We start from the raw sequence: 12339 nt of genomic DNA, 5'->3' as shown, positions 1-12339 counted from the left end.
CTTTTAATTTTATTAAAGACGGTTGTTGGCAAAGACGGCAATAAGTGGCGAGACAAGAGGCAAGGTATGGACCACGCAGATGCCACCTTAATACTTGCCACAAGTGTTTTTTTTTTAATTGAATAGTGTTTTTCACCTTCTTTATCAAAGTGTAGGCACTCAAAACTTTCTTTGATCCCATGGTGGCTTATTTTGCAGTCACACTAAATAAAAAAGTAGTAAGTACACACACTGATAATGGTATTCTTTGTTTGGGGACTCGATTTCATTACACTGACTGGTTTGTTGGTTGTACTCTTCGATTACTGTAACGTATTATTTTCGGGTCTCCCTATGTCTAGCATTAAATAATTACACTTGGTACAAAATGCGGCTGCAGGACTTTTGACAAGAACAAGAACGTTTGATCATATTACGCCTATACTGGCTCACCTGCTCTGGTTTCCTGTGCACTTAAGATGCGACTTTAAGGTTTTACTACTTACGTATAAAATACTACACGGTCTCGCTCCACCCTATCTTGCTGATTGTATTGTACCATATGTCCCGGTGAGAAATCTGCGTTCTAAGAACTCCGGCTTACTAGTGATTCCCAGAGCCCAAAAACTATGGAGTGTTTTCTATTTGGGCTCCAGTACTCTGGAATGCCCTCAACAGTTAGAGATGCTACCTCAGTAAAAGAGAGGCAAGGCAGTTTTATTAGTGTATTTTTTAATTTTAGAACGAGACACAGGCGTCCAGCTTGGTGGCAGCACTGCTCGATGTAATCAACAGGCTCAACTAGGAAATACGACCAATTATACATAAGTACACGATAAGGTGTTGGGCGGGGGGGGCGTGAGAAAACAATAGACAAGTAGCTGCTGGTGCCAGCAACTCAAAGAGTTTGTACGGATAAATAAATAAATACATAAATATTATCAGTTTCTCAATTGTATTTCATTTTAGGGGGACGTGAACAACATTATGTCCCCATCATGACAAAGAATTAAAATCACTGGTATAAGGTAAGTACACTTTCAAGCACAACCTACCTGTTTGTATTTTCGCAGTATTCTGTTTTGCTGACTAAAGAAAACATAGATGGCTCCTTTGTGATCGTCTTCCAGTGGAGCTCCTACCACCAAGTCATTGAAGCCATCCCCATTTAAATCAGGGACCGGTGCAAGCGAAGAGCCAAAGCGAGCATTCTGGCCACCATTAAGGATCTCCAATGCACCTTCAAAAACGAAGCGATTCTGAAATGAAAGATTTGAAAACTTACAAAGTACAAAATACTGGGAATACATTTTAGGGCCAAGCATTTGTGCCTGTACATTTGAAACAATGCTGAAATCTTGTGCAGGAAACCCATTTTGAAAGCTAATTAGAAGGTTATCTTTCATGACACTATACGAAAGCCTTTTTATCCTCTTACTGTGGAGGCAATTATAAAAAATCTTGCAGGCACAGTTGAAAGTGTTCCACCATGAAAGACGATCGATGTTACTAAGGATTAAACTCCATTCAGCTCTTTTAGATATATCAAAACCATTTTCACTCATAAAATGTAATTTACACAGGAAAGACTAGCTAATGGGTTTCCGATGTCTTTCATCTGAACAATCATAATCATAAGTTTGGGTCAGCTACTGTGTTTAATGTATTCATTGTGTGATTGAATGCCAACATCTGCGAACAAGAAAGTGAGGATTTGTATCTCATTCTAATAAAAGAATGGAGAATCGCTGTAAACCTTTGGTACAATTATTTATAGAACGTATGCCAATATGTTGCCTGTTACTCACTGAACACAAACAACAGGAAAGGAGACACATGGAAAAAGTTGCATTACACTCAGAAAAGTGCTTATGTCAGCGTCTGTGGCTTTCATGTCCTTGCTGATGAATTACTGCCACTGATCGTAACTTGGATAAGGAATTAGTCAGAAATATTTGCAGACACAAGCAGGGTTCAAATGATAAAATCCCTCAAAATATGGCAGTAGCTGTTCAGAGTATCTTTTTACCACGCACTCATCTTTTCCGGAACAATATTATCACGTAGTGTGTTTATCACAGACATAATCCAGTCATTTGTTATTTAGTTTTGGTGATGATATCTTGCTAACATTCACAAATTGAGTTTAGTATAGAGAACTTAAAAGCTAGATAAAACTTGAAAAGGTCTGATAACTCAAAAAAAAAAAAAAGTCCAAGGTCAGATGGAATTGATTCAAGTTTATGGAAGTAATTAAGAGAGTGGAAAATGTATCAAAGAAAGCATTCTGGCTGAATGGAGAAAAAGGCAACTGGACCAGTAGTCATGCATATCATTGTTCTATTTGGCTGTTCAGTTCATAATAAAATCTAGAGCAGACAAAATATTAGATGGCTGTTGAATAAATGCGAATTACGTTGATTTAGGGCAGTATTTTCCTTCCCAGCTACCTGAAGTGACGCAACATGGGGGGACAATGGTCAAACATACAAACCCCATAACCAGTGACGTTGGCACGTTGTGTAAATCGTAAATAGAAACACAATACAATGATTTGAAAATCCTTTTCAACCTATATTCAATTGAATAGACTGCAAAGACAAGATACTTAACGTTCGAACTGGAAAACTTTCAAATATTAGCTCATTTGGAATTTGATGCCTGCAACATGTTTCAAAAAAGCTGGCAAAGTTGAGGAATGCTCATCAAATACTTATTTGGAACATCCCACAGGTGAACAGGCTAATTGGCTTTAAAAATTGGTCTCCTCAGTTCCCAAACATTTACTAAGTGTTGTTAAAAGGAAAGGCCATGAAACACAGTGGTAAAAATGCCCCTGTGCCAACTTTTTTGCAATGTGTTGTTGCCATTAAATTCTAAGTTAATGATTGTTTCTCAGTTTGAACATTAAATATCTTGTCTTTGCAGTCTATTCAATTGAATATAAGTTGAAAAGGATTTGCAAATCATTGTATTCTGTTTTTATTTACAAATTACACAAAGTGCCAACTTCACTGGTTTTGAATTTTGTTTATTCTGAGGTGGTTGAAGGGCCTAGAAGGGCCAAAACTGGCCCTTCTAACTACTATTAAGTGTAACTACTATTGTGTATTGTTGTTTTGTGTATTTAGAGGCTGTGTTTCCCAGACATTCATTTATTTAATAAAATTTGGAGCGCCACCATTAGATTTGCCACTACCAAATATACAACATGTTTATGATGTTCTGATATCATTATAGTTGGAACAACTTCTGTGTTTATTTAGTGACTAGCATCTGAATTGCTAAGAGAAATAGCTAGTAAGGTCTAACCTGCACACACGTATTCAAGACTACAGTATGGTTTAATTGATACTTAAGCAGGGCCGTCTTATAGGGGGAAAGGTGATGACAATTCTAAGGGCTCACACAGCCCCAAATAGCCTGACAAAATGATTATGCATACACAATACAAGTGTATTTGCTGCCATTGTTTATACCAATATTCACTTATATAAATATAAAATGCCGACATTAAGGTTTATTTAAGTAGATGACAGAATAATAACAATATATTGGACTTATGTATCATATACTAAAGCATATTATCCCTATTTGATATTAATATCTGTATCAGAGTTTAGCAGCATACATCTAAAATGTCCGATAAAAGCCTCGGATTGTGGCTACTGGCCAGTCCCTCCAGGTATTTGTGATTGCGCCAATTCACACACATACAATCAATCCCCACAAATTATGCGTGACCTTGCAAATGTGTCCAATGCCCGCAACTACCCCGCACATTTTGCCCAATCAAATTTGTCCCCGAGTGACACTGAAATATTAAAAATCTAAACGTATGTTTGATTATTGTGTAAACAAAGCAGGGACAGCTACATGCAACAATATGTAAACGTTGTATTGCTGAAACGAAACAATTGTCATCGTCGTGCATGGCTCAGAGCTACTTCCGGTTCCTGTCTATGGCACTAAGACCTCTGGGTAATGTAGTATTTAAAAATTTTGCAACACAAATGTGTCCTCATTTCCTAGGTTGTATCCATTTTCATAACAATTGAAATGTCTTTTATCCAGGGAAAGGCAATTAAGAACAGATTTTAATTTGCAATGATGATCTAGCAAAGAGGTAGCATTTACATGACAGAGATGTTGAAGTGTGATAATAATCCCTCATCGTCTGTCATTTACCAACAAAAATTCAAAAGCTCTTAAGAGTTCACAAATGTTTTTAACGTGCGGGAATAAATGTGTTGGAACATAAAAGAATGATTTAGATGGACAAAAACTTTTCAAGCATAAAACATACATGGAGAATGTCTGCAACTATTGGACGACAGAGAAGGCAGTGGACAATAAGTGATGTTTCTTTCTGTAATTATAAATATATAATGCTATTATTAGTTATAATTAAACAGTATAGTAATTTGACAATGAACTCTGAATATGTGATCTCAGGGCATTCAATCGATCGCAACTGGACTGTTTGGTTTGTCTTAGAAGATATTTCGGCTTCATCAGTTAATGCTCATAGACTTAGCTTCGTCAGATCTTGTTTTAGACTTAGAATGGTCAGATCTAGTCAAGTGGCTGGTGCCAAAACTCCAAATATTTATACTACAAAACCAAGAGGGTATTCCTGGGCAAGGATGGTTTCGCCCTATAGTAGTGAGAAAAACAACTGTTATGAGTATAAATATTTGGGGTTTTGGCACCAGCCGCTTGACTGGATCTGACCAATCTAAGTCTATGAGCACGAACCGATGAGCGGCGAAACGTTTTCCGAGACAAACCAAACAGTACAGTTGCGATCGAGTGAATGCCCTGAGATGACAATGACCTGGATGAATGAGAACATTCAAAGAAATGCTGTGAATATGTGCTTTTACTGCCATCTATTGTCTGCTTTTAAGTCTGTACGGTATAGAGTGTAACGAGTAAAACCTCAAAACAGCATTTGTTTTCCAAATTTTGTTTAAACCTTGTGCTGTTTGAGATAAAGGTTACAAAGAACACTTAAAACAATGACAATTCATAAAATCACAGATTGATACGTTGGTTTTGAAAAAAAAAGCCTCAACTTTAGAGAATATCTGATGCAAATGTAGGCATTTTAGGCCGCCACAATCACAAAACAAGCCCACAAAACCATGGAGTGGCTGGCAAAAGAAAGTGCTGATTAGGGTGGGCAATACTGGGGATTTTGGTATAGATCCGATACCAAGTAAATACAAGGCGAGTCTCGCTAATATTAATACCGATAATTTTGACTTCAAAGTCACGATCATTGAAAAATTATGAATTTGCCTCTTGTTAGTTAATTATGCTTATGAGAACACAGGGAACATGTTCAGTAAATACAAATGGTTTTATAACTTAATACAACAATTTAAAACAATGCTATCGTATATTAGTGTAAAAAAAAAAAAAACTTGTTCTGTCCTACTACACACAATTGTTTGAGAAAAAAGTAATACTTTCAAAATAACAAAAAAACAACAATGTAACAAAAATAGAAATCTTAAAAGCACCAGTTGCATTGGCAGCAAAACAGGCGCAGAGCATAATCAGATGAAACAAAAATTGAGCTGTTTGGCCACAATACCCAGCAATATGTTTGGAGGAGAAAAGGTGAGGCCTTTAATCCCAGGAACACCATTCCCACTGGCAAACATGGTGGTGGTAGTATTAGCCTGTTTTGCTTCCAATGGAACTGGTGCTTTAAATGGGACAATGAAAAAGGAGGATTACCTCCACATTCTTCAGGATAACCTAAAATCATCAGCCCGGAGGTTGGGTCTTGGGCGCAGTTGGGTTCTTCCAACAGGACAATGACCCCAAACACACGTCAAAAATGGTAAAGGAATGGCTAAATCAGGCTAGAATTAAGGTTTTATAATGGCCTTCCCAAAGTCCTGACTTAAAAGTGTGGACAATGCTGAAGAAACAAGTCCATGTCAGAAAACCAACACATTTAGCTGAACTGTACCAATTTTGTCAAGAGGAGTTGTCAAAAATTCAACCAGAAGCTTGTGGATGGCCTTATTGCAGTGAAACTTGCCCAGGGACATGTAACCAAATATTAACATGGCTGTATGTTTACTTTTGACCCAGCAGATTTTGTTACCTTTTCAGTAGACCCATAATAAATTCATAAAAGAACCAAACTTCATAAATGTTTTTTGTGACCAACAAGTATGCGCTCCAGTCGCTCTATCACAAAAAAAATTAGAGTTGTAGAAAGTATTGGAAACTCAAGACAGACATGACATTATGTTCTTTACAAGTGTATGTAAACTTTCGACCACGACTGTACATGACGTAAGAATATATGTAATGTAGTAACGAGCACATTTATAATGACATTTAATATTACCATTTTAAGCATACGCGGCACATTCATTTAAAAAACGCATCACCGCCTTTTTTTTTAAAACTACTTTACTCACTATTACTCACTCCAGACCTAATGAAAGCCAACAAACATAATAAAACATACATTCCCATTTAGATGAAAAATGACTCATAATCATGTCGTTCTCACCATTTCCCGGGCTAAACAAGGCTGTCAAAGTGTACCAACTTGTCGGAATACGTCTTCGTTCTCCTACTATCCAGGTGGGAGGCATGATTTATGATCTACGATAAAGTTTGACGAGCAAGGAAACTAGGAAGCAGCTGTCATCATTGGCACACAAGCTCGTGATCACGGCGCCACTATAAATAGTTTTAATCGTCCATCCATCCATTTTCAACCGCTTGTCCCTTTTTGGGGTCGCGGGGGGTGCTGGAGCCTATCTCAGCCGCATTCGGGCGGAAGGCGGGGTACACCCTGGACAAGTCGCCACCTCATCGCAAGGCCAACACAGACAGACAGACAACATTCACACTCACATTCACACACTAGGGCCAATTTAGTGTTGCCAATCAGGTGCATGTCTTTGGAGGTGGGAGGAAGCCGGACGGAACCTACGCAGTCACGGGGAGAACATGCAAACTCCACACAGAAAAATCCCGAGCCCGGGTTTGAACTCAGGACTTCTCAAGACCTTCGTATTGTGAGGCACATGCACTAACCCCTGTACCACCGTGCTGCCAAGTAGTAGTACCTAGTAGTTTTAATTAGCGCTTCACTAATACTTGGTTAATATTCAAGTCATGAAATGTAAATGGAGTATCGTTGCTGGTTCATTGGGTTTTATGGACGGAATACCCATTGGCTCCTCTGTAAGCATACTTATTTACGTTTATTTATGAAATAGAATGCATTAAAAAAAAAAATCCGTCGTCATGTCTTTCATAATGATGGTGAACGATAGGCAAAATTCCAAAAAAAGTGCAGTTTTGCTTTAAGTACTATTGGGTCTGTTCAGTTAAATGTGGTTGGCCTATACTATATTTTTAAAGTGTATTTAATAATACAATGAGCAAGACAGACCCGGAACGCTGAGAAATGGCCTTCCATTAGAGAAAGTTCTCGCCTGCTTTGTGGATTGCCGGCAACATGATTTAAAAGGGGGCAAAATAGTTTCCCGCTGAGTTCATCCTTTAAATTATTGAAGTTGCACTGGCACGGCAAATTGTGCACTTTTTGATCTCCACTTTTGAACAAGTCGCTAAGTCATGCGGCAAATGTCTGCCGGCAGTTAACTGCAGTCCTGGAACGGAACAGACTGTTTCTTTGTGTGCCATCGGGCACTTTTTGCTGAGGTGTGTTGTGCAATTACTGAGGATGTCTGGAGCTTGAACAGGTGTTGACCCACTTTACCAACACGGTTACTTTGGTCCCAGAGTGAATAATGCCAATGCAATATGTGGTCTGCCTGTGTGTGTTTCTGTAGGACTGCAGAGTTTATACCTACCAGCTCGGTCACTCTGTAGATGTAGACTTTGCCCTTCTCCATCCCTCCGCTGAAGAACATGGGTGCAGCCACCAAAAGGTTATCAGTCACACCATCTCCATCGATATCCACCGGTGCAATCTCACTGCCATAATATGAGCCAATCTAAAAAATATTCCAAACACAAATGCAGAGTTTAGAAAAAATACAATCTGATGCAATGATCTATATTCAAACACGCCTGCCTCAAAACTCGCTGGCTACAGTATGTGTTGAAAAAAAATGGATAATGACTTAATGATCCCAATTGGCTCCATGCAGTCAATATTCTAAAATATTTGTGAATAGATCTGTTCTGACATATTTGTCAATGTTCAGACTGGGAGCGTTACTGCATGGAATATATTCCGTCAGAATTTGGATTGGAAACAACTACCAATAAAAAAAATAAAAAAAACTTTTAATAAGAGTTGAGAAATTAAAAAAAAAAGTTCCCATAAAAGAAGATCTGCTGAGATGAGTTGTTGCTGACTTGGTAGAATGTAAAGCTCTACAGGAAAGCTTCAGGTTCGCATCCCCCATGGTGAGTTGTCACATCTTCTTAAATTATTACATCTACTGTCCCAAAGACAGACACAATAGTAGCTCTAAATGGGAATTCATCTGAAAAAAAAAAAATAGCTGGCATGTTATAAATGACGTACACAGATTATTCAACTAAAAAAAAAACTGGAAAACATTTTGGCAGTCTTGCGATCTGTCTGAAATGGAATATACTTGAGCCAGCCCATGATAGATGGACGCAAACATTTAGTGTAATGATATGTTCCAGGACAAACCCAACGTGTTGTGACAAATCGTACTGGTAGTAGTTTTACACACAGTGACGGACAAGTTACTTTATAAAATGTAGTAAGCTAAGCTACTAGTTACACTCGATTAAATGTAATTAAGCAAAAAGAGGAAGCTATCCTGGGAGAATTGTAACAAGCTACACAATAAGCCAAACGGCAAAAGTAGCTTGTTACATCAACACTACATACTGTACGTATATACACTACCGTTCAAAAGTTTGGGGTCACATTGAAATGTCCTCATTTTTGAAGGAAAAGCACTGTACTTTTCATTGAAGATAACTTTAAACTAGTCTTAACTTTAAAGAAATACACTCTATACATTGCTAATGTGGTAAATTACTATTCTAGCTGCAAATGTCTGGTTTTTGGTGCAATATCTACATAGGTGTATAGAGGCCCATTTCCAGCAACTATCACTCCAGTGTTCTAATGGTACAATGTGTTTGCTCATTGGCTCAGAAGGCTAATTGATGATTAGAAAACCCTTGTGCAATCATGTTCACACATCTGAAAACAGTTTAGCTCGTTACAGAAGCTACAAAACTGACCTTCCTTTGAGCAGATTGAGTTTCTGGAGCATTTGTGGGGTCAATTAAACGCTCAAAATGGCCAGAAAAAGAGAACTTTCATCTGAAACTCGACAGTCTATTCTTGTTCTTAGAAATGAAGGATATTCCACAAAATTGTTTGGGTGACCCCAAACTTTTGAACGGTAGTGTATATATCTCAACTTATTGTAGAACTTGCTACAGAACAAATGGCAGAGGGAAAATGCTCAATTTGATTTGTTATCATAATAAATACAAACTGAAAACAGGCCTTCTGTCTGGCTTCTTAACATTTCTTTTAACTTGCAAAGTTGCGGTACCATGTACAAAATGAGGGGAAAGAACACTGGAAACAGATTAAATACAGATCAGTGAACCAATAATAATATTACATAAACTAAAAAATGTAGAATCTTTATTAGAATGGAGACTTTTCAGCCAGGTATAAATGACTTTTTCCACAGAAACCACAGTGGCAAAATGACAAAAACCTGGCCAAAGGAAAAGTGCAAAACATCTGTCTCACAAAACAAACATTAACTATGCCCATCTTTACATGAACATTTTGACAACATGTCAACATGACAACAAACAACCTTTTTTTCTTTTTTTTTCTCTTTTGCCACAGTTGTTACATATACTGTAATATTGTACATGGTAATTGGGATTTGTTATATATTGTATGTATTTTATAAAAATATAATATAATAATATAATATATCAGTATATATTATATACTGTATATATATATAATATGTAAATATTACATCTATGTTATATTTTATATTGCTACTATGGTACATTTTTAGTCTACGTAAAACCTGCATTATTCTTTCCATCCTTACCCTTTCCATCCTTTTTCAACTGAGCTTTTGTGTGGAACAATTTCCCTTGTGGATCAATAAAGTTTGTCTAAGTCTACGTCTAACATAAATTAATAAAAGTGAACATATTTCTGTGCCAGGACTGGAATCCTGTGCAACTTTTATACCAGTGTTAACTAAGCAGCATTGACTCCTTTCCATTGCCTTCCTCCTCCCTGAGTGGTTTGCTCGCACAGCTGTGCACTGTCAGGTTAGCCAGAACAAAACAGAACGTTGATAAAGTGTTAGAAATAATGTCAATTAAACAAAATTATTGGTAAGTGGCATATTGATGCATCCTGGAAGAATTATAGTTAATTAAACAAAGCAGCAAACCATGCATTAAAATACCATGTTTATGGAGTGCAAGGTTTTATTCTAGAAGCCGTTTCTAAAGTAACCTTCTGTTACACTCTGGTTGAGTTTACACCCCTGCAGTAAATACTCTCATTGTTTGTCCCAGGAGAGATGCTCTATTTTCATGTACTTTCTGCCAACGCTGTGGGCTGGCAATTGTACTCAAGTAAGAGTACTGTTACTTTAGAATATTATAACTAAAGTAAAAAGTAGTCATTAAAATAATGACTTGAGTAAGAGTAAGTGTTAGAGCCATTTCGGTAATAATTACACATATTTTGTTATGTTTACATATCTTGCTTTGTTTAAAGCAAATTTGATTATACAGCAATAGCTTACATGACTGTATATTTGGTATTTTGCTATATTATTGGTGTATAGTTTAAAATATTATTTTTCACTTCCTAGCCATGTAGTTGTGCTCTATTAGTTTGCTCTGTTGAGACTGGGTGTCGTAAAGTGCCAGTAACTGTCGTAAATTGTCAGCAACTGCCGTAAAGTTGACAATGTTTTATTTTTGAAAGGTCGAACAGGGCATGGAGCAACAGCTTTTTTGACCGTGTTTAAACGTGTTAAACGTATGCAAATTTGACTCAAGACGTGTTTGTGCTAACGTCATCTGTATTATATTTTGCTATTCTTGTTACCATTCCTCAGGAAGAAAAGTGAAAATGAACCCTGTCTTTTTTAATACTTTGGATGGGCGTCAGCCTGTTGTTATTGTGAGACGCAGGAACAATTGCTCAAAAGAAAACCACACGTCCGAAACTTTATGCCCTGCCGACGACACAGCAAAGGAAGGTTAGTTGCTGTTACAGTAAGTATTCGGTGAAAAAAACGACACTAGTATTGAGTAACTTGTGAGTAACTTCCGATTTATTTAGTAGCTATTTTTTAATGGTTCTTGGACTACAATTGTAGTTGGTGTGAGCGTGCGTGTGTAAAACAATAAAATCATATTATATATATTTATTGCAGCATGTTTTCTCTAGTTGGAAGTGGAATTCTTGAAGGTGAAAAATGTAACTTTTCTACTGACACAGATGACAGCACATGATATAATTGTTCTGTTTACCAGTTTGAAAGTAATAATTGAAAATGTGCGCTGTCTTGTCTGACGTCATGTGACTTTTTACAGTCAGTACGTTTCCATGGACTAAATTAGTCTGATTTGTCAAATTATTCAGTTGCTTCTATTTTTATGCCTAAATGTGAAGTTGTAGTTTCCATGCTCTTATCTCTAATGTGACTGTTGGCCATACGCAGTGTGCCTCTTGCACAATAGGGGGCGATTGTGGTCATTTCAGCTTGTTTTGTTATGTGGGAATGTAAATACAGGTGAAGAAGAGAATGCTAGGTGCTAATAAGCTAGTGCTAGTAACTTTCAAGTTTCGGATATAACAGATAATTATAAAATTCCACAGTCTCTAACCACAAGGCCACTGAGCTGGCCAGCCCCGGTCTGCAGTGTTTTAGCTACTTCTAAATCACTAATCCTCGCCTCCATGGCGACAAATAAAGTATGTTTCTTACAAGTATCATCCCTATAAGATGAGGAATAGCTAAACATGCTTCACTACACACCGTAGCTCACCGGCGTCAAAATGTAAACAAACGCCATTGGTGGATCTACACCTAACATCCACTGTAATGATACCAAGTACAGGAGCGTATCTAGTCGATATTATTATGATTACGTCGATATTTGTTGGCATCATAACATCTTCTTAAATTTTTTTATTATGTTTATAAACTCAAGAAATATGTCCCTGGACACGTGAGGACTTTGAATATGACCAATGTATGATCCTGTAACAATTTGGTATCGGATTGATACCCAAATTCGTAGTATCATCCAAAACTAATGTAAAGTATCAAACAGAATAATAAGTGATTA

At 37.2% G+C, this 12339-nt stretch overlaps 1 protein-coding gene across 1 annotated transcript in view; it reads right to left on the bottom strand.

Moving 5' to 3' along the window:
* The window catches only part of itga11a (integrin, alpha 11a), a 204435-nt gene that overhangs the window by 72506 nt on the left and 119590 nt on the right, over window positions 1-12339 (bottom strand). Inside the window, exons 13-14 of the mRNA XM_062032072.1 lie at window positions 7839-7982; window positions 1035-1238 (exon numbers count right to left, since the gene is read on the bottom strand). Of these exons, the coding sequence (XP_061888056.1) occupies window positions 1035-1238; window positions 7839-7982 (348 nt within the window). The remainder of the gene's footprint in view (window positions 1-1034; window positions 1239-7838; window positions 7983-12339) is intronic.

This window comes from Entelurus aequoreus, linkage group LG02 (assembly GCF_033978785.1).
Source record: "Entelurus aequoreus isolate RoL-2023_Sb linkage group LG02, RoL_Eaeq_v1.1, whole genome shotgun sequence".
Classification (NCBI taxonomy): Eukaryota; Metazoa; Chordata; class Actinopteri; order Syngnathiformes; family Syngnathidae; genus Entelurus; species Entelurus aequoreus.
The sequence above is the reverse complement of the archived record's forward strand: the minus strand, read 5'-3'. Positions and strand labels throughout refer to the sequence as shown.